At 35.3% G+C, this 24,090-nt stretch overlaps 1 protein-coding gene across 1 annotated transcript in view; it reads right to left on the reverse strand.

Annotated features, from left to right (window-relative positions):
• Positions 1 to 24,090, reverse strand: part of AP3B1 (adaptor-related protein complex 3, beta 1 subunit) — a 96,615-nt gene that overhangs the window by 42,846 nt on the left and 29,679 nt on the right. The window contains exons 8-14 of the mRNA XM_009865728.1: positions 23,313 to 23,499; positions 22,148 to 22,278; positions 19,853 to 19,964; positions 18,353 to 18,509; positions 15,490 to 15,664; positions 7,220 to 7,292; positions 6,315 to 6,421 (exon numbers count right to left, since the gene is read on the reverse strand). Of these exons, the coding sequence (XP_009864030.1) occupies positions 6,315 to 6,421; positions 7,220 to 7,292; positions 15,490 to 15,664; positions 18,353 to 18,509; positions 19,853 to 19,964; positions 22,148 to 22,278; positions 23,313 to 23,499 (942 nt within the window). The remainder of the gene's footprint in view (positions 1 to 6,314; positions 6,422 to 7,219; positions 7,293 to 15,489; positions 15,665 to 18,352; positions 18,510 to 19,852; positions 19,965 to 22,147; positions 22,279 to 23,312; positions 23,500 to 24,090) is intronic.

The raw sequence follows: 24,090 nt of genomic DNA on the forward strand, positions 1-24,090 counted from the left end.
AGAGTCTCCTCACAGAAATGTACCTAAATGGAAGGCAAAAAAAGATCAAGAGTCTCCTCACAGAAATGTACCTAAAGGAGTTTATTTCGCAATAACTCTGTCCCTCAATTTCTATTTTATAATTAGGATTTTAATATTGTAATTGCACTTTACTTTTCAACTTTAGCAGTTTTATTTTTAAATACAGTATTTGAATATTGTTTTAATCTTTTTCACTCCAAGATAACAAAATAGCAAAATAGCATTGAATCAGGAGCATTACAGTTAATCAAAGATCTGGTTACTCAGAAAACAATTCAATGAATGTACGTGTTGCTAGCTAACCACACGTATTTTACAAACTATACACTGTATATCACTTATAAAATAAATAAAATTTATATCATGTATACCTTATATTATATACTAGCATAAATAAAAGACCCAGTCTGGAGAATATCTAGTTCTAAAACACACATTAACCAACTAAATCACAGTAAAAATATAACATACCCCAAACTGCGCACGCTACTGTGTGGACCATGGCCTTATACCAGAAACTTGTTTCTGACTCAGAAGAAGATCATATGTGAAAGTTCAAAATAAATTATCTAATTTATTTTAAAGAATTTGAAGGTTCTCAACTCTTAAGTGTAGAGCTTGCTAAGTAGTAATGCATGTAATAAATATAAGATGGATATTTTTAAAGTCTAAACATTAATAAACATCACAAATATTGATAAATGTATTTCCTATTAATGAATAAAGGTGAAACGACTTTATAAAATACTGTCACAGCAGGTTTTTCTTTCAAGCTATCATTTTTTAAAGTATGTGGAAGCAATTTCTGGAAGGACATTATAACTTACAAATATTTGATGTAACGTATATACTACGTTACCGATTTCAGGACACCCTCTTATACAGCACATTTACCTAAACATCAAAAAATAAAATTAGGTATGGAGGACGTCTTGTTTCATTCCTCCTTCTGTCTTGGCAATGGTTAATACCTGCTTATGAGCAACCACATTCATCTGTAGATCTCCAAGTGGTTTCCCAAGGTGAGTAAGCATCATTATCCTCATTTTTCAGATGGAAAACTAAAAGATTAACTTACTCCCTTCAGATCACACAGCAAGTATTAAGCCAAAAATAGAACTCATTTTCCATATATAACACCCAGTTCTGTAGCCACTGGACCACGCTGCCTTCCCACAAGCATCAGTCACACCTAATCAGCTGCACAGTTGAATTTTGGGCGTCACTAAGAGAAACTTGCTTTGTAACTCTTTAAGTTTATGCGTTTTCACTTGCTTCATAGGTATGAACTTTCCCAGCCACTCTACTAACACAGAGTAGTTGTAAAAAGCAGTTTCAATTAAGCTTTATGCTAGTTAAAAATCTTGTAGAGCAGAGAATAGGGGAACATGGATACGACACAGATAATTTAAGCCATTCAACATTTAAAAAGCACTATCTTAAGAAACAAAGCAGGAGAAAAAGTGACGCAGAACTCCAACAACATCTATGCTCAGTGTGCAAGTGTGGTCAACAATGTGAACAAGTTACAAGCAGACACAGGGATAGGATACATGCAGACTAAATTGTGGCACACTTCCTCTCCTCCACATGCCCCCAACAAGCCTTCCCAGTTTCAATCTATATTAAAAGGTGAGTTTGAGAAGAAGAATAATGAAAACACCTAATGGAAAAGAAAAAGCTCTCTTGTGATGAGACACCACACAGATAAGACATTTCTTACAGAAAGCTGAAGAACAGGAGGGTAAATGGTAAGCTATATAACAAAAAATTAACTACCAGGAATACCAGAAGCCTGCATCATCCTAACAGAAAACAAAACAAAAAATAGAACAGATGTGGCTAATACTGAAACCTAATTTTAGAAGTGCAAGAGGGACTGCATATATTTAAAGAAATACAGTAACAGTTATTTAAAAAGCAATGTTACTCGATCAAAATCTCTCTGACAACATAAGGCAGAGCAGTACCAAGAATTTAGTCAAACCATCGCACACAGTCTGCTGCTATCACAAGTGGCTGCACTACATCTCTTTCATGACATTAAGAAGTTAATATTTCTTCTGATATAGCCATTCCTGAAGTAAAAACTCATACCAGAGCTTGTATGAATGCTAAATGTATCTAGTTATAGAATGATCACTGCTAATAAAGCTATGAGAAAAGACAACTCATCAAGTTGGGTGCACACGAGCAACTACTGAAAGAAATATTATTAACTTCATTACTGCAGGATTTTGCAAATTCTTAAGCACCTCATGCTAATCTTACCCGCCAGCTGCATACCAGCCTAGAGCCATGATATAACCCATTATTGCAATCGTCGAGTTCCTGGTAATTCTAAGAAGACATCCTTCACAGAGAAAAAGAATATACTTCGGAGTCAGTCTTAACACTTCCTACAGTGAAATTTGAAGCAGCCTAAACGGATAAAGCAACCTAAATAATAAGAAAGTTTTCCCCTGTAAAGGCTACTTCAAAAACTTAGAAATTAAAATACCATTTAAAGTGTTCTATTCAGAAAATATCTCTGGTTCAATATTGAGGGAGCTCATGTTTACTGTATCTCAAGGAATTCTCTAAGTGTGCTCAATTTAAAATTAAATGTATTTATCACCTGGTTTGACAGGTCTGCAGCTCGACCTTGACTTTTGTCAAAAGCTATTATTTCTGCTCTATGCATCACCACTCTGAAGAAGTTCTCAAAGTGGATCTCGGTCAAAAGTTCTGTAGAAGACATGAGACAGAAAACAACATGATTTACTCTTACCTTCCTAATCAGTTTTTGTGGAGCTCTGAAGAGCAGGAAACAATAAAAACATTTCATTGGTAATAACTACTATAAAGGGAACACCGAACAAGCTGAATGAAACCTTAGTAAGAAAGTAGTACCCCTCCTACAATTAGGCCAATGATTCCATACACACCATAACGAAGAGCAATACAAAATTATTGCATCAGATATTTTTAAGTACCTCCTCACTACAAGACCTTTCCATCTTTTGCTACATGCTTTTATCATGAACTTCTCTTATTCACCGTTGATTTTTTCCCCCCAAATTATCCTCTATTTGGGGCAGGGGAAACAATCTTCTCTCCTCAAATCCAACTCAACTCAGCCCAGACTTCTAGACGGTTTTTGCCCCATTCACCTGCTGCTATCATCAAAGCTCATATTCGGCTGTCAACTCTCCCTTGTACTAACACGGTTGTGAATCATAACAAATTTCTTGCTACCAAAATAGTATTTTCCTCTCACTAATTTTATTATTATAATATGCAGCACACTCAGGGCTCTACACATATAGGAGAGCAGTTGCTTGAAAATTTTTACCCTCTAAAATCCTAGTGAGATTGGTTTAGCTTTCTTTCTCATGAGCTGTGTGACGGGTAGGGACAGATGATCACTCCTCTCCTTGTTTTCTCTCTAATACCACAGCTCTTCTCCTCCTCCTCCTCTCACCATTTCTGCTCAAAATATTGCTTCCTGCATCAGGTTATAACCCTCCCTGTCCTTATGTCATTCATGAGTTTTGCTTTCAATTCCCTCTTCTCTCACCTTACAACCTCCCTTTAGGGGACAACACCCATTTCCAGTGTTTTCAGATAATCGCTTTACACCTGCAGCTTGCAGCACTCTCTTGCCTCCTGTTTTTCATTGGCACTGCATCTTCAAGTATCTTTCAAGCCTCCAAATACATCCATTTAAAACATAACCAACTCCAAACACAGCACTTAGGTCTGACACACCCTGAAAAGCCACAAAATAGCCTCTGGTGACCTCAGTTACCTGGTTTGCTTAAACCATCTAAAGATGTACCAGGGCAGAGAGGTATGTGGAAGGATTTACTATGTTTTGCACTAGTTAGAAGAATGTTATCCATACACTACAAGAGAATTTTGTTTTTCCTGGAACAAATTACAATATCCATGTGTGCGTTCGTATGAGGGGAAAATGTGCTATAGGTAAACATGAATAATAAAAACAAATGAGCCACAGGACAAAGCATCAGGTTGTGTACTGTAGTTTCTATTCAAGAATATTTTGGTTTTGTAGGTTTAAGAGACCCATACCATTACTGAAAACCTTTCTTGTATTTATGCTTTCTATTATGTTCAGTAGCTATGAATTTGGAGTTATAAGTTTTCTAAAAGCTGTATGAAATTACAGTGCTGAATGATTTGAATAATAGACTGCCTGACATATTCCAAGATAAGTGGCTGCTACATTTCTTTGATATTAGGGTCATATACTGTACTTATCTATTTTTACTCCATGCTCTCCATTGCCTAGTAATAAATTAATTTCTCACTGTTAGTTTGGCATGTGCCCTACAGTTAAATTCATTTTCTCTCCAATTGAAGGAAGAAAAAGTTTTCTGAAGTATGACAACTATGCTCCTTGTTTTCAGAATTAGTCACCTCAGACTAAATTGAAAATACTATTTTAAGAGGGACATTCCCTCACAAAGTCTTAAAAGCCGTTTTCATATTTTCATTTTTAGAAAATTACCTGATAGTGCTGATCAACATGTGACAATAGTTATTTAACTACTTGCATGCAAGACCTTTTACAATACAATTGTTGAAAAGAACAATTTTTAACCTCGGAGTTCAATTTTTGTAGCTTCCTGGTGCACAAAGCTCTGCAATGTAAATCTGAAGTTATTATCAACAGCAATGAGAGTTGAGCTTAGATATGAAAACAGGAAACATGTAATCACTACCCAGGCACCACCAATTGGTTCTCATATGATTTTGGCTTTTCTTATATGATTTGTGGTTTTTTTCCAAAGCAGGGATTATGAGGAAATGTTCCAGCTTCTTTAGTGGTTCCATGTTTTACCAGGGACTCAGCTGCACCAAGAAAGAGGCATTTAGGAGAATCAATCCTTTCATGCAGAACTTTTCTGCTGTTCAGCCTACAACTTCAAGCTCAAACTTCCTTTCTGAAGGATCAAAGATGATAAAAATGAAGTAAAGCAAAGACATGCTTAAGCTAACTTAGAGCTAGGAAAGCAGATGATTGCCTGTATTTTGAGCTGTCAAAGTCATAAACAGTGACAAAGAAACAATTGCGGGATTGCAATCAGGGAAATAACGAAACAGTTGTAGTTAAACTCAGGCTTGCCACGTAACACTGCATACCGCACTGCAAAATGACATGGAAGGGAATTCCCGCCTTTTCAAGCCCTGTGCCACGTAAATGACTACACGACACATAAAGTGACGACCTATTACTGCTCTGCTTGAAATTTAAACTGTGTCATAATCTTAGATAAGGCTAACATCCAACACATTATCTGAAAATCTACCTTTTCAACAACAAATTCAAAGCCTGTAAACATGGAACTGAATCATCAGCTAAAATATTTTATTTCTTGAGGACAATCATTCATGCACATAAGAAGTATTTGATTTTGCAAATCCAGCACATAATCAGAAATTATTGAAGTTGCAGAGAACGTTCTATACACCGGCCTCATTAGGAACAAGGCTAAGCTAAAAAATGCCCCTTACTCTGGTATTTTTTTTGGTCACTTACAAGAGTGAGTATCCTGTATTGTACTGCTACAATTCCTTATTACAAATCCCTATTGGACACACAAAATAACTTAAAAAAACCCAACCGAAAAAGAACACCACTAACTACTATCCTTTCTCCTAACAAAGGAATGCCCTCTACCTCTATGACTTTGCTAACCTTAATTATACCTATAGTTTTGAGATTCCCTAATGGAAAGTGCTACAAAGCAGAAAGCACTAACAGAATGAATCATGACACATAGTGATACACCACTGATTGTAAATCTATACCTTTTTATTTGCACCCCGGGGCTATGCTTTGTCTACTCATGAAAAATTACTTCCAAGTAGCAAAACGTCATAATTGGAGGCATGTATGGTAAACAGACAGGCTAAGAATTAACAGGTACATGATTTTCTTGTAGTTTATTTTTGATAGTGTAGCAACTACATGATTTGAAAGATGTGTACAGTTTGGATTATTAATTTCTGAATTAAAGTTTCCATGAGGCAGAGAAAAAGTCAGACTAAAAGAGGTTTAAAATCCCTCAAGGCATCCTTCTCAGACATGCAATATTCATACTTTTCTCCATATTTCAGAATGTAATAATTATAGATCAAAAAAAAGCTGCTAGATTTGCATGTAAATCAGAACTTCACATAAGACCTTTAAAAAAACTGCACTTTATAACGACTGCTTCAAAACCATGTGAAATGCTTGAATTAAGACACACATACACACTCCCCATTTTTTAAAGGCTACTTACATCAATGACTGATGAACTCGACAGGCTTAATCCCTCTAGGTCTGCCGCTAAACTTGCCGGCAAAACAGTGACTGTAGGAACTGCCACAGGAGTTGTCACATGACAGACTAGAAGTAAAATGACAATTGATTTAAAAAATATACTGGGAAAGACAATGGGCTCTTTTCATTAAGTTTAAAAAGGTTTTATGTCTTGGTCTAATTATTTCATCCCTGCATATATGTTTCTTAACGGCAGAAGACTGCTTTTTCAGATATACAGCCACCCAATATACAAAATAAACAAAGAAAATATAAATAAAACTAGTATATATATAGACCATGTTACTAATACTAAAAATAATTTATCCTCCTTTCCCAGTTTTTCCTTTATTTTACCCTTACTATGCAAGTTCTGTGCAAAGCGCATACTGACGTGTTGCACCTATAGAAGTACACTTGAAGAATGGCGCTACAAAGCATAGCCAACAATCAGTGCCAGCTCTGCTCTACCTTTCCAAGACTACATTTTAATCTGTTCTTCAAAACTGTGATTTTTAGTATCTTATTAAAGTACCACAATTGGTTCACAAGCTGCACAGATGTCATACAAGCAACATCCATTGACATCTAACAAAAAAAGCCCAGTTCAACAGAAATTCAAGTCCAGACATAGAAAAATCCTCAAAATTAGTATTTTACATACCAATACATTTTAAACTTTGAAACTATTTCACAGTTCTAAACCAAATCCACACATTGTAATATTTATGCTTAAAAATAAGTTGATAGTCTAAGCAATTTTTCTTGGGGGGTCACGAAGCTGGTATGATAAAAGAATTGGTGTTTCAGACATTTAAAATTCATTGAATTAACTCAATTGAATTTATGCCATGGGAAAAATGAGACTTTAATCAAGATACTTACAATCATCTAAATCTAAAAGAAGCATATCTTGTTTATTTGGAGCTTTTCTATCTTGAACTGGTTTTTCTTCTTTCTGTCAAAATACGTGAATATTTCATTTTTTAACATATTGGCAAAAGAAAAGTATTTAATAACTTTATAAAGTGTATTTTCTCTGCTGTAAAAGAAAAACATATTTTCAGGGGTCAGCATTTAGAGTATTCACCTAGTGAGAAAGACTTCTACAGCTGAACCTAATCCCCACATTTGAGTTGTGTTTACTTCTCTGAAACCCATTATCTTCATTTAATAACAGTTGCTACTCAAAGAAAAACTTCAGGTGATAGATCAGACACTTCTGTTGAGACCATCAAAACAGAGAATGCTTTTTTTTCTTTTTTTTTTAAGACAAAAGTCTTATCTATTAGCATTTCTGTTTCTGTATGAAAAACATGACCAAATCCATTTAATAAGAAAGTAGTGTTAGTTGCATTTATCTAGAGTATGAAATCCTGTTGCATCATCTACTGGGATTTTACTTCACCGTTGTCACAAAGTTTCAGTTTTAAGCCTTGAGGGGAGTTTTAATAATAAGGACTGGCAGTACTTTAAAGAGTACAGCAGTAACAGAGTTATCTCAGTGACATGGCAAACGGAGTATGTCAACAAAATTTATTTCAGTAGAACTAAATAAAAAGTTCTAAACAAACTTAGTGAGAGTTAGTGTTGGTCATACCTACAGAAAATGTCTAGACAGTGATGATTGAGGACAGAATTTAGTGTGTCACAGTTCAATACTGATTCCAATTAGAGTGGTTTAGTAAAAAGGATTGATCTTTAAATGTAGCCAGAACCTGGACACATTACCTGCTGGGTGCTCATCAGGCAGTTTGTCATCACGCTATTCCTGTCCACTCTTATGCACCCTTTGTCTGGATTGGCTGGCGATCTACTTCTGCCTCTGCTCTCTCTTGGCTTGCTCATCAGACAGAAGGCTTAGTTTTAGTTGTTCTTTTAGAGAATTTGTCAATTGCTTTTAGACCTTCAGACATTGATCACTACCCAAGTTATTGCAAGTAACTGAAACGTAGTCTTTTTGAAACTGTAACGTAGTCTCTCCAGGAGTCACAGTTCTGTGAACCTTCTAGTTTACCATTCTCCTCTTCAACAGCACATGACAGCCAAATACATAAACTATCCTTTTATCTTTTCTGATGAATATGTCTCAGTAAATCAGTAAAACACCATATAACCATCTGAGCCTCCATTTCTTGGGTATTTCTTGCAAGCTATGAGTCTCTTTTGGCACTCAGGATACAAATTCCTATAGGAGCTTGGATACTTCTCAGAAAGCAGCTAAACGTTCTTTGACTATCACTGTAGAATAAAATGACTCCTTCTTTTTAAAGGTGCATTCCTTCTAATTCCCTCAGTCTCATAGTCAGTTGCAAGCTAACAATAATGCCAAGTCTCTATTTTTCCAGTGCTGGAAGAAATGCCAAGGTTGTCCCTGAAGGACATGGAAGAAACTAGCTAATGTTCTCACTATTTTGAAGCTGTTAATGTTAATGACTATCAGACTTGACTTGAGACAAAATGACATGGCTCAAAATTTTCTTCCAAAGCCCCACAGCTCAGATAGATAGTATTCACCTATGTGATCATTATAGATCTGCTGTAGATAACCTGGGAGGAGAAGAATCTTGTGGACAAAGAATGGAAGCCACTATTTTTAAAGTTATTTTAAAATCACCATACTTCAATGGTCATTATCACTATGATACTTGAGTTTCTACTATTGCTGATTTATCTGAAACGCAAAACTCTTCTGGATAAAGGCAATTTTACAAAATAACTTTTAAAAGGCACTAATGTTGTTCCATTCCTTACACGCCTTGCCCAGAATTAGTGAGGGACTCTGCTTCAGAACCCACTCTCCTGAGTTCCATTTGGGTACCAACTAGCAGACTTTATTTTTCTCTTCCAATGTCTTTATGGGCAATTTTTTAAATAAAGCTAAGTATTATACTCCATAGGCCACAGGTTCTACTTAAATTACTTATGTCTATGAAGTGCCAGAGAAACAATTTCATGACAATTCTTTAATGATTTCCAAGTCTTTTTAGAGCACCATTTGGTGAACATTTAACCCTGAATCAGGAGTTTAGCTGTTAACTGTAATACTTTTACTATAAACTATTTGTCTCAAATATTTGCTAAACTACAAACTGTTCAGACACCAGAACATACTAAAAGAGAAAATGGTTGAACAAAATGGAAATACATATATAAAAAAATATACCCACAAATTCTGAACTTTTTACTTCCTAACCCACTTATCCATAACATACAGTTCTATCTTCAACTATGATTAAAGTTCAAAGATTATATTCAGTAAGAGCTCTATATTTGCATTCCCTTTTACTATGAAGCCAATGAAAGCCTAGAAAAAGTGGCTCACCCACATGAACAGCTAGAGCATAAGGATGAGAATTTTGAATATGCTTCAGTTCTGCCAATGGCAGCATTGCTAGGTCAAGATGTTTAAAAAAATTAGGAGTCAGAGCCAAGAAAACCTCTTACTGTTAATCTGTTCACTGAAGACAATTAAGATAGAACATTCTGAGTCAGAAGTAACACTGATAGTATATTTCTGTTTGTTTTTCTGGTATTTCTTTTGCCATTCTGAAGCAGTTAGTAAATGCAAATCAAAAAGGTCAATCTGTAATTTTATAAGATAAAATGCATTTCAGCATTGATATTATTTTGAATCTACTATGTAATTTATTTTTTAAAATGGGGAAAAAACCTTCAAGAGACTTTATTTCTTTAAAATAAAACAAAAATTTTCTATGGTAAGGCACAAATACAGAATTACACGGAAAGAAAAACTTCTACTGCACATTTTATAGGAATACTCTGTGTAAGGACATCAGTTTACTGTGGAATAAACAAACAAACAAACAAATAAACCACAAGACAACAACCAAACAAAAACTACCCTACCATCTTGGAAATCAGATAACTAAATCAAGATAAAGTTAACGTTAAAGTATGATCCCGTCTTATTTTCTGTTTCATTCAAGTGTGTCAAGCTGAAGTAAATAGTCAGCTACTTGCATGTGTGTGTATGCATCCTATATACACACACACAAACATACAAATATTTTTTGTATTTATATGTGTATCTCTATATATGGGTATATATATTAACTGCATGCAATTATGTACCAACCACTGAGGAAATCTATTTTTATGGATCTTGCCTATTACAAGTGCAATTTTTTATAATTTGTTTTTTCCCCGAAAAGAAAACTGATTGGCTTTCTTTTGAAAAATAAATAGCCAATGACTGCAAGAAACACTACCAACAGATATTTCTATTGAATGAAAAAAGCTTTGCATTCCAAATCAATACAATAAAAAGGCTCTGACGTTTCCGGCATTTCTCTAACATAATTTTTCATCTTTTTTTTCTTAAAAGTATGTCTACAATATAACCCAAACAGTTTCCTACCAAGAGAGCCCACTATGAGAAAAATGGAATACTAAACAAAGAAGTTAAGCTATATTCCATCAAATATTTCTCCATTTGCAATTCATCTTGGTAATAGAGATAGAACCTGGTAAATGCATATAGGACTTGAAGCAGGAGATTTCTCTTGCTCAATGCATAATTCATGTGCTCCGCCTGCAAAGTGTGTAAAATGAGAATTTCACACCGCAGCATGAACCATGCAGCTGCAGAGAAAAGGCAGATGAAATCATATTTTGCTGTGTGAATTTTATTTCTTATCCTCCCAATATTTATACAAAACCATCATTGACAATCCAAATGCATTGACAGATCACCCACTGTTTCCATTGTGTTAGCACTTGAAAAGAGATCAGGCAGAAAGATAGACAATTTGTTTTTGTATATTTTTTAAATAGTGGATCAGGTTTTTAACAGCTGAGTGACTGTATTGTACAAGGAGATCAAGAGAAACTGATTTTAAAATCCTGTTGTAGAGACACCTACTTATACATGAATCATCCTCAAATCTGCATTTTACTCTACAGTATTTCTGCTTACAGTATAATATGTACTTGAACACCTCAAACTTGATATTTCAAAATAGATAAACACTGCAGTACAAGAGACTGACTCTTCTATTCACTGCAGCTCAATTACAGCAAACACAACAGCTTTTTCAAAATGATTCGAGAGAAAAAATTTTAAAGCAATAATAATATATTTAGGAAAAATAATTTGAAGTTTTTTGTAACCTATTTTAATCCTCCCAAATGCACTGATGCATGCACAAATTAACGATGTATGCTTCCATGTGAGTGTTACAGAACCCTTTTATTATGAAAATTCTGCTGAACATAGCAACAGTAGCCAACAAAATATATAGATTGGTAAGGACCACCCAAAACAACAGCTATATAACATAGTTTGTAACATGTGGAAATTGATAAACTATAAAAATGGAGCCTACTAACTATTCCTCTTATCAGTGTGTATTTCAGGAAATCTTTTCAGTTTTATTTAAAAGGAAAGGAAATCCAAGGAAAACATCTCCTCATACACACTGACCAAATTAAGAATTACCCTGCAGCAGAATAATATAAGCAATAGCTTTTCCAATAAAAATCTATCAGAATACAATCATGCATTTCTGAGAACCTGACTGAAAAGATCTGCTTCCTGTGTGGCCTGAAAGAAGTCAGGTAGGAAGCATAAAATTACAAGTTTTTTCTGGAAATAAAATAAACACAGGTGGTTCTTGTGGAATGTACCTTGATACAAGTGTTCTATATGAGACTTTATCTATAATGTTCCTTAAAGTTTGTTAACATTTGCTTTTATTTCCAGCTTGGAAGATCTTATCTAGGTTATCATTAATTAGCTCCACATATCATCACATGGTCTTTCTCAAAAAAATCTAGTAAGCCACTTAGCGTAACAATCACCTTTAAGAAAAAATACTTGTGTTTCTGCCCCTAATCTCCTCATCCAATGACACTTCTGAATATAACATAGTATCAGAAAGTATCAGGCAGGTTCTAGAGATAAATAAAACACACCGAAACAGACCTCTGTGTTCAGAAGTACTAAATTAACATGTCTTCTGTACACATGACCGTTGCTGTTGACAGTCCATCAGCCATAGCTTGTTGCCCTTACCTTAAAGGTGCTAATTTCTTAGTGAAAAAGACTACTTGTTTTAATATTTTAGCGATGTTTAAAAGCTTTGCAGTTTTTCAGTTCTACCCTTTTGATCAAGTCTTCTGTCAATTACTTATAAACACTTTTTATTCCTAATACATTTTTTTTAGGTGCCTCTTAATCAAGCAAGACTTCAGGACTACTGCAACATCCTTCCTCTCTGCTTAAAATCCAAGGGCTTGACAATTTTTCATTGAATTCAGAAAAGACAATCCCCAGATTCTTGGGACATTCTGATTCTTGTATTATGCAGTACATTTCACTTCACACATTCCCGACCGCTGTTTTAAAATACAAAAAGCTCCTTTATGCTACTAGTCCTGTCCTTGCATATCCTGTGAAAGGATCAGAACAGCTTAGATAACTGCAGTGAAAGAAATAATGAATAAGGGTGCTGATATCCTGAGAAAAAATGGACAAAAGCAGCAGAGAGAAGAAATCGATGTTTGAATATGGTTTTGCAGTGGCTGCTCAGAACCAAGCAAGTCAGAGTACCTATTATTTTCTGGTGAAAAAATACTGTGCAGAGATGAGAATCTACAAACTCTTAGATCTAATTCACGTCCCATTTAGCATCAAAGGAGTTTATTCTGCGAGGATTTAGGTTAAATTCGTTGTGCAACCATTTTTCAGCAAGAGTTGGTAGTTTGGCTTCTGTATAAAAATTTTTGACAGAGGTGTGTTACCCAGTGTGGTATTTGGGCAGGAAACAATGATAAACCCATGGAAACAAGCTTTCATTTCTCAAATGCTGCAGTCTCATTTCATCTTTTGTTCTACTTGGTAGAAGATGGAAATAGATTAAAAATTAAGGTTAAAACTCAGAGTTCCTAGGACAACCTATAGAGTTACAAAACAAAGACCATGTACAGCACAGAGAGCCTTACCTCCTCAATTAAAGGACACGCATATCAAAACAGCTTCAAAAAAATATAGCCTTCCCTCTTAGCAGCTAAAAGCACACCTGTTCACCAGCTTCTGCAACTGCATCAAATGCAACGATGTCTACTTCGACTACTCAGCAATCTATACAGGGGTCCTGAATGAAATGTCTTGGCTTAATTTAAAATTCATCAAAGGATTACCTAATTTTCAAAATTACGTATCAGTTTTAAAATGGAAACTTCTGAGCTACAATTCTACACTTCATTTTTTTAATAAAATATATAGAAAGAAAATATTTGATAACAGGTACCCTAGGTTTGGATTGGATAGAGTTTATTTTCACGGGAAGCTGAAAGGGGGCACAGCCAGGACAGCTCACTCAAACTAGCTATGGGGACATGTGATACCTTATAATGCCATGCTCAGTATTTAAATGAGGGAGCTGTCCAGGGAAGGAGGGTTCGCAAAAGCAACTCATTGGTTCTAGGTGGCAAGTAATTGCATTGTGCATCACTCACTTTACAACTTCTTCTACTAGTTCTATGGTTATTATTACTTCTTCTCTCTTTGTGCTGTCCCATTAAATAGTATCTCAACCCACGAAGTTCTACCTTTTTCTTTCAATTCTCTCCCTCATCCCACCATGTGAGAGTGAGCACGTGGCTGTGTGGTGCTTAGTTGCTGGCTGGGCTTAAACCATGACAACAGAAAATAGGTTTCAGAAACTCCTTTACTCTTCTACCTTAACATATTCAGAGTGAAGTTCCTCATTTATTTATTTTTAAAATGAAAGGAGGTAGAGAAACAGAAACCAATTTATGCTATTAGCTTCAGTTCTATGATGCTAGCTTGAATATAATGAACTTTAACCTCTTTTTCTTCACTAAGGTAAGCAATTAAAACTTAACTTACATATGAATGTAAGTTGAACACTTCTGTTGAACACTTCTGCACCTTCACACACTTCTGAATCCAATTTAAAAAAAGACATGTTTGAAAGACTGCTACTTCATAAAATCATAGAACGGTTTGGGTTGGAAGGGACCTTAAATATCATCTGTTTCCAATCCCCCTGCCATAGGCAGAGACACCTCTCTCTCACTAGACCAGGCTGCTCAAAGCCTCATCCAGCCTGGCCTTGGACACTTCCAGGGAGGGGGCAGCCACAACTTCCCTGGGCAACCTGTGCCAGTGCTTCACCACCCTCATAGTAAAGAGCTTCCTAATGTCTAACCTAAATCTGTCCTGCTCTACTTTAAAACCACTGTCCCTTATCCTATCACTACAGACCCTCGTAAACAGTCCCTCCCCAGCTTTCTTATAGCCCCCCTTCAGGTACTGGGAGGCTGCTATAAGGTCTCTCCAGAGCCCTCTCTCCTCCAGGCTGAACAACTCCAATACCCCCAGCCTGTCCTCACAGGAGAGGTTCTCCAGCCCTCTGATCATATTTGTGGCCCTCCTTCTGGACCCACTCCAACAGGTCCATGTCCTTCTTACGCTTGGGGACCCCATAGCTGAACACAATGCTATTTACTTCATAAACGTTGTAAGAAAGCTAATACAATCTGAAATACTAGAGTCCTTTGTAAGCTTTATTTCAATAAAACACAAATTAAAAAATGATTACTCATTAAGAATATTAATTCTACTAATTTGTGTATACACCTCAACTAGAGATGCATTAACTGCACTATTCTTGATTTTAACATGGAATTTTAAAACAAAGCGAGTAGCTCTACTAAAACATCTTCAAACTGTTAAGAAACAACATACTAACATTTGTTTCTTGATTTTGCTTCCTGTCATACCTAGGTCTCTGGTAGTTTAACTTTAATATACCAGTAATCCCAAATTTTTGTGAACTACCCATGTGCTATGATTTCATCAGTATAACAGTAATGTAAATAGGCTTTATTATTCTTTATTTATCTGGAGTAAAAATATAACAGAATTAAAACTAAAATATGCTTTTCATTATAAAATAATCTTACTTGCTTAAACTGTCAAACCATTTGGGGATTGTGTTTTTTATGAAAGGTCAGATCTTTTTTTCATAAATTGTATTTTTAGATATCCATAAAATCACTACCCATCTCCATTTCCATAGAAACAAACATGTATATGTGATTATATGCATCTTTTAATATTTTATAGTTGTTGTTTCTTTTTTTGAAAAAAAACAGTGTTTTACCTTATTAGAGGCAGCACTTCTAGGTTTTCCAGACTCAGAGTCACTTTTAGAGTCTGATTCTGACTTAGATTCTGATAGACTTTCATCTGTTGAAATGGACTCTGTATCAGAAGAACTGGATTTGCTTCTCTGTTTGGAGATCTCCATTGCTTTCTTTTTAATATCCTCTGAATCACTATATGTTGAAAAAAAAAATAAGAGACAGGTAAAACCATCAAAGGAGTCTGCTAGACAATATCCTACATTAACATTTCAAAGTTGCATTAAATGAGTTCTAAGACAGTATGAAGTCTAAGTCTTCATAATAGAAAACTCATCTGAGACTGCAGAAGCAGTAGTTTATTTATGGGTACACAAAACTGTTCTATCACATTACACAATAAATCATCACATATAATCTGAACCAGAGAAACAGTCAAAAAAAGTCTGAACATACTAAAGATTAAAAATACTATTTCCATGCATCAAACTTCTGACATCGCAGAAAGTGCAGACATCCTTTTCTTTAAAGAAACCTTCAGACTACTGCACCTACTATTAAGATGAGTTTCAAGATGTTCTTGCAAAGTAACATTGCTTTAAAAAAAAAAAAAAGTCAGTGCACTGAATTTATCCCTTTGTTAATTCTTCTAAACCAAAACACCTAGAATCAAGACCTATAATATCTACAATTATTTCAACCCATTAAAGTATTTATACAGAAGAGCTATGACATCTTTGGTCATATTGAGTACCTTACAACTAATGGACTTCGGAGACACTGTTCTTTACACAGTGAGGTTCTGCTCACCCTGGCAATGTTGGATTATGTTGCTCTGCGCTAACAGCTACTGAATGTTATTAAAATCTGCCTTGTTCGCTTCTAATAACAGTGTAACTACCGATTAGTAGATTACCCTTTTGTCTCAGAGGGAGTTACTATCTAGAAATGAAAATTGTTTTCTAACAGTTGTTAGGAAGCAGATAAATTAGTTTTGCATATTGAAAAAACCCCTCTGTTCTTGGATCTGCAAGCAACCATTTTATACTTCCACATCAGGTGTTTCAAACACCACCTGATTCAGCTTCCTCCCCAAGACAATAAACTGGTTACTAAAGTGCTTGAAGGGTAACAGGGTCAACAATAATTAAACAAATCCAGATCACTCAAGTATTAAGAGTCCCTTTGCTTAGCTTTAGGAGCAATACAAAAGAATGTACTATGCTGCATTACTGTTTGAGATAGTGTTTTTAGAAGCGAAAAGTACAGAGAACGGGAATTGAAAAATCTAAATAACAGAACGGAAAATAGCTACAGTAATGCCTTTCTCCTCCCAAGAACTTCCAAGACTGAATTGCCTAAATCAAGTTTAATCAGAATCATTAAAAATCAGTATTAACATTTAAACCATGCTAATAACGCCTACCCATATAACTGAAGTTGAAATCAACCCCTCAAATTTAGTCAAAAGTATTTTTTTCTGAAAGCAGCAAACTTGTAGCTTGCAAAGCAAAAAATTAAACAAGAGTACACTTCACAAAAACAGTCTAACGTAGCACACCTGATTGTTAAAATCATGGTGAAAAAATACATAGTATCAAAATTATGTTTTAACATACAATATTAAAAAAACTTAAGTTTGAGGTCAATAACCTAAACATAAAAATTAACTAGTGCATACTAGTTAAGATTTTTCTTCATGACACATAACAACTACTGACGAAGTTACCTACATTTCCTTCCTTGCCACTGAACAGAAGCTGCAGTTGAATAAGTTACTGTGAATCCATTATATAAATGAAGATTTTTTCAACAATTTATCTTTAGCTGATCTTTAAAACTAGATTTGAAGATTAAAAATGTTACTTTATCGTATACGTCAGCCAGTTGTGGTGGGTAATCATTGTTTACCTTATTGCTTAAAATTTCAGATGTTATTCTAATGAAAAGAATTTACTGGTAACTAGCTTTTTAACTTTGCAATGATGAAAAGCCTGTATTAATTTAACCTACAGATTTCATTTGTTCTGAACAGGAAAAACAATATAAATCACTTTTAAAATCATTAAATCCTGACTTAAATTAATAAAGTCATAATTAGGGCATTATGCTGTGTTTGTTATGGAAGTGGCAAGGCGAGCTGCTTTAATTACTGTCTGTAATAAAAGGAGCAGAGTGCGTACTGCGCCCCAATCAGCGCTGTCAGCCACGACTGAGCTGAGCTGCAAACTCATCAAGTGAGCTGGCAGCAGACTACAGAGTAAAGGGCGATCATGTCTGCGGAGGCCACTTGCTGACAGCAGTGGAAGAAACAGATTCACACAATCCAAGGTATTAGCCCCAATTACTCAAAATTTTAATGATACTTTAATACATGATAATGCTGTTGATAATGGGCAATCTTAAAAAGCGCTAACACTTAAATATCTTATGACCGTTTCCCTTCACAGTCCTTGCCTCTAATATTTGGATCATAATCTTTTTAATATAACATTATTTAGAAAAATCAATTGTCTTAGTTACATAATGGCAAAGTGTTGAAGGACTTAATTTTAGCTCTCAGCAAAATTGCTGCAAAAGGTAATTAAGTGTTTCGCACAACTGTTTGATCACTTATTCAGCCTCCCAAGGTTACATCAATTTTCAGAAAGCCACCCAAGATTTTACTGAAGTCAGAAATTAATTCCAAACATAAGAGTAGTCTGATTAATGAAAATATTAACCCAGTTAATACAATGTATATTACTGGCAGACCCTAAAACAGAAGACAGCACTCCTTGGCCAATACAATCCCCAAAAAAGCATAATGAAAGGCTTGGCAAACTGTTTACAGAAAGACTGCTTTAATCACAAAAAATTAAAACCATACAAATGCATATCTACCTTTCAGTAGCAGCTCTAGACCTTTCCTTTGCAAGACTTTCTTTGCTGTCTGATTCACTTTCACTTGAATCTCCACTGGAAGAGGAACTCCCACTACTCTCATCATCGGTGCTTTCCTCCTTATCTTCATTCTCACTTTCACTGCCAGATTCGCTTTCTGAAATAAAAACAACTCTTACCAATTTTTTCTAAATATTTTACGTAATTAGTATTTTAGAAATCCAAGATTATTTTAAGTAAAACAGTGTGTTAGTATTTTAAAATCCAACTGCAAGCTTTAGCATTATTTAACCTGTACAATAAGTGAGCAAGAAAATCACTTATCCCTCATGTTTACAAAATTTTGTTGGTCGGTTAAACACCTGTCTTCTTCAGCACACAGTATTACAGTTTATCAAACTAGAAAGGCTGATATAAATTAATTGCATGTAGATTCTTCAAAAATACATAACCTATCAGGAATGGGGTAGGGGGTGAACATCAAATTCTCTAATCTGTACATTCACCTAACTGCAATATTATGTTTTCAACCATTTTTTTAATTAGATAATGTGTTCTCGAATACTGATAATGATAACAAAATCATTGATCTAAACAAATTATTAATCCTCTAACTGATCATATAGTTACCAAATATTCAAATACCTGACATGAAAGTATTCTTTTCCTGCTTCAGAAATCATTAATTTCAGTGATACAAATTTTTAGCACCTCTTCTGCACACTCCCTCAGTTTAGGAATGAGGGGGAAGAAGCTCCATACTCAGATTTTAAGAAGCCCCTCTTCCATCAACTAGATGCTGACAATTTTTTTAAGTCTGTAATGCTACACATTTTCTGTGTCTAAAGTCTGGACCTGGTAGAATTATGTTCTTCAGTGCCTCTGTACTATATTAACATCTACTGAAATGACTGTCTCAGGGAACTGCCTATCCAGCATTAAGTAGAAGACTGGCCAAAAGAAACTTCGCTCACTGAACTCAATGAGCAGCTGTCATTTATCTTCTTCATCTTTCCTCCCTCCATACAAGTACAAAACACTACATAGAACTTGAAAGCAATACTATAACATAATGCACTGAGTAAACCCCATCAAAGACTGTGCAGTTCAAGAAGTCTGGCCATTTATCAACACAGCGGCACACGCTATCAAAATAATTAATCAACACCAAATTCCAGAAAAACATTCAAGACCTACAGTTCCCAACAACCAAGCATATGGACACTCTTCCTGTGAAAAAGTTAGGTGCCTTTAATTTTAATTGGAGTTACAAGCTCTCACTACGCTTGCCAGACTCAAAGCAGGATGAAAATAGCATGCCAGTGTTTTTAACTGGGAAACAAAGCAAAGTCTAAGTGTAAAATATTCCCCAATTCCCTGATTTTATACACAGCTCTGACTTTTTTTTGAAATTCTTTCCAACTCTTTTCAAATAGTGGCCAATTCTGAACATATAGTTCTCCAGGCAGCAGAGATGTAAATTGCTTCCCAAACACCTACCTGATGCACTGATACTGTCAGACTCATCTTCCTCCTCTTCTGATTCAGAGTAGAACTTTTCAGCAGGTTTTTCTTTCCTTTTCTTATCTAGAATTCCAGTCCATTCCTTTGCCTGTAAACAGATTTCAACTGAAGTTTACTTTCACAACCAGCAATACAAAAATGTACACACAAACCAAAGACAACCAGCTGCAGTAGTAGTATTAAGCAGTTTCTAAATAAATCCCCCAAGCAAGTCAAAAGAAACTGTTAAACTTGTCTTAATTTATGGAATTAGGAGAATCAGAAAGGTGAGGTATGTTTATTAAGAGAGTCTAGAAAAAGATTTACTACAGCAAATTAAAAGCATCAATAAAAATAAATAACAAACTTCTATGCCCAAAGAATCTAAAGTACAAAAGTTTTGCCTCTAGATGCATGAGTTTAGCCTCTGACTAGAATGAAGCGTGAATATGGCTGGTCACCACCTTTATCATCCCAAGTTTTAATGGAAAAACAGATGTGGACTCAGCAGGCAGGAGGAATTCCATCAGCTGCAGAGGAATTACATTTCAGTTCCTTTGCAATTCTCCAAAAAAATGGTAATTCTTACCACAAAGAGAATACTAAAACTTGGCAATACTTTGGCTAGACTTTTTTTCTTTCTGTATCTTCTATACTGCTATAGAAACAGAAGAAAAACTCAGACCAGGAAATAAAAACAAATAAGCAGGCACATTTATCAAAAGAATACTACAGGTTGGCCTCAGTGACTGCTCTAATCTGCAATAAGAGTAACTTTTGAAAGAGCTGTGACAGTGACCTGCAATGGTTTATGGTTCTACAGAAACACTGGCTTCCTCTTGAACACCAAAAGCTGCTAAAGCTTTGTAATGCTCCACCCAGCAACTGGTACTTTAAAAAGTAATATTCTTTGGAATATAAATGACAATTTAATTGTGTATTGCAGCTTAAAAATTCAGCTTCACTCACATTGTGTAGGCACATGCAGTATTAGAGGAACCACAGAATTCATGACAATGAAACACTCTCCAAAGGAAATACTTGCAAAAAAAACTGGGGACAGAATTTTCACGTTTGTTTTCAGGTCTGTGTTTTCTGTTATATTGCAGATGGCTGTTACTCTATTTGATCAATTTCCTGCAATACTTTTTGTTTTTATGGATAAAGGCATTGCCACACATTCTTTCATGCCAACGCTATAATTTATAATCCCCTGTTTGAGCAGATTGCCTTCATATTCTTCCCATAAAAGCTTTCAGAAGTTTGTTCACAAATACTCCTTTTCCTGAAAGGTATGTAAGAAGGTAGACAAGTAATATTAAATTATTAAGGAGAAATGCTTGTTCTACAATACTGCTATTCACTGGCTTCTGCAAGTCATATTGATATTTTAGAATTTTCTCTATACATTCTACGCCTAACATTTTATATGCGAATTAATTCATGTGTGGTTCACTCTAGAAAGTGGCTCACGATCATGTGCTTTTCTGGATATACCTATTACAATGACACATCTCTGGGAACACCATCAGCACATTATACTCCAATACTTCAATATTTCTATTACCGTTCAATAGCTTTCACTGACTTTTAGCAGGACTGTAGTACCTGTTCTACTACCCTAGCATAATTCACAACTCTGGTACCAGAACATGACTTTGCCTCTAGAGTTTAAGATCCAGTAACAAAAAGCTATTGGTAGTAGAAGATCATCCCTGTAACATGAACAAAAAACTAGTGCACTAATAGATTACATTTCCATACTACAAACTTTCCTAATTTTCTCTAAATGATCTGAAACACAAACCCTGGTCTCTTCCAAACTTTACACTTCGAAACACAGATAGGTTTTCCCGCTACCATTGGCTTTGGCTCATAGTATCTACTTTTTCTCTGTTTAGACTTCAATTTGTTTGTTCCCCAGAGGAACAAACCTCCACTCACCTCCCACTTCAGTAGTCCAGCTACACTCATCATTAACAGCCATTAATATATCGCAGCACAGCATATAAAAGAGGTATGAAACCAGAAGTGAGATGGAGCAGAAAAAAGCTCACTTAATCCACACGCAAAGCAAAGGCGGCCTACAGCTGATCCACTTCTCTCATTGAAAAGAGCAAACACCATGTAAGTTTCCAAATGTTCTTTTTCAAGCTAAAATAAGCAACACAGATGTTCATGTGCATCATCATTTTTCAGTATAGTGTACAGATAGTATTAAAAAACTTTTAGGCTAGTATTCTATATTCATGAGTGCCTTCAGTGAAGTTACTTTTAAGGATGCTGACATACCGATTCAGCTACATCAACATTTCGGACGGAGGGGTCAGGTGCCACCTCTGGCCAGTCAGAGAGCTCCAGGTAGCCAGTGGCTCGGCTGTTCAGTGTGTGAGACAAGGTGCCAAGCTGGAAATGATCCCGATCTATTAAAAAAAACCCCAAACAAACAGGAGGGAGGGAAGAAACACACAAACATCAGAAATGATCTTGATCTATTAAAAAAAAAAAAAAGGAGAGAGGGAAGAAATACACAAACATCATGAGCTCTACCACAAAGAGCAATCTTAATCAGGGCTAAAGGTAATTGCCATTATATTACCTCAAATGTCATGGAATAAATATAAACTAGGAAGCTCTTCATAGGTCAAAAAACTGATTTCAGTCCATAGATTACAATAATCTCCCCCATAATGGTCAATAAAAAAGCTAATCAGTCAGTGTGTTTAGAGGTGTTGCTCTGAAATGTAGCTTCTCTAAAAATTACTTTACTGTGAATATTAAGAATGACAGCACAGTTAAACAATCCATATACATGTCTTGGCACAAACACATCCAGAATTTTAATAGTTTTTCTTCAAAATGGAGGTTCTTTTACAGCTTCAAAACTGGGACAAACTAAGTATGAAAATTAAAATTGCAAACTGTCACAATAACAGAGCGTTTTTAATTAAGATAAGCTGATAACCTTTTAATTCGAGACAAAAAGACAATGGTTCTTACATGTAAAAAGACAAGGAAAACATACAGGGAAAACAGAAACTTCGGAGAAAAATAATAAAAATCTCATCTATTGAGATGCAATTTATTTCAGATTCATAAAGCATTTGCAATACTTACATAAATCATGTTCTATTAATGTCCAGATAAAAGACTAAAGCTTTTCCTAAACTGAAGAATAGTTTTCCTCAAAAGACACACCTTCTGTTATTTAAATCAAATTTCAAATCCTCATTAATAGAAAGTGATCAGTTTGTCAGGGTTTATCATCAGAGAAATGCTCTGTGTTTGCACCATGCAAACCTTGCTTGCTGAAAAGCAAGTAAGCAGAGCAAGTACACTTGCATATTAATCATTTGTATTTGTTAAGTGACATGATTTGTGAGCATATTTGATACAGAATAGGCTGCCACATTCCTTTACACAAGGAACATTTCCCAAATGATTTTGGCAGTTATACCTTTAAAAGGAGACTCAAGCAACGGGGCAGGTTTCTGTGCCAGAAATATTTTTTTGGCATATTTGCTTAAAGCTCCACTCTTCTCATTCGGAACAATAAGCTGCCTAATAAATCTTGTACGGTCTCTGATGTCGTAGCTTTGATCATACTTGCCGAGATTTAATACGTACTGGGTAAGCAATTTTGTCTGTGGAAAAAAACAGGACAAGAACAGAATACAAGTTATTTATGATTATTGATAACTCTGGATAAACATATTTAAAGAGGTAATAAAAATGAATGGTTATGTCAAACAAATGTTGTTCCACAGGGAATATGCATTTCTAAAGCTGCAAATGGAATTCTGCAGCCAAAGCACATGTCCTCTTCTGTACTGGGGAGGTGAATGCTGAGTACTGAGAAGCAGCCATGTGCTAGATTATTAAACTGCTGAAGTGGAAAGAAAGGCATCATTAAAAAAATAATCATATATGGCAAACCCGCTGAAGGGTCTACGTGAGGATAATGAATGTGGAAATACAACTAAAAACATGGCACTCAAAACTTAATCGGAAAAATATGCAGGACATCAAAACATCAGAGGGTATTAGGGGGCTGGCAAACTGCTTCTGCTGAGGTGTGTTTTATGAAGAGATACTGTCCCTGGCATAAGCAGTGTCTGCACTCTGACTGCACTCAGTTACTTTATCCTGAATTATGACCCATTAAAGCAGACACATGAATCACTGAACTGGATTACTGCAAATTATTTGCAGTGCATTTAGCTGTTACTTTTTCA

The sequence above is a fragment of the Apaloderma vittatum genome, unplaced genomic scaffold, assembly GCF_000703405.1.
Source record: "Apaloderma vittatum isolate BGI_N311 unplaced genomic scaffold, ASM70340v1 scaffold4303, whole genome shotgun sequence".
NCBI lineage: Eukaryota > Metazoa > Chordata > Aves > Trogoniformes > Trogonidae > Apaloderma > Apaloderma vittatum.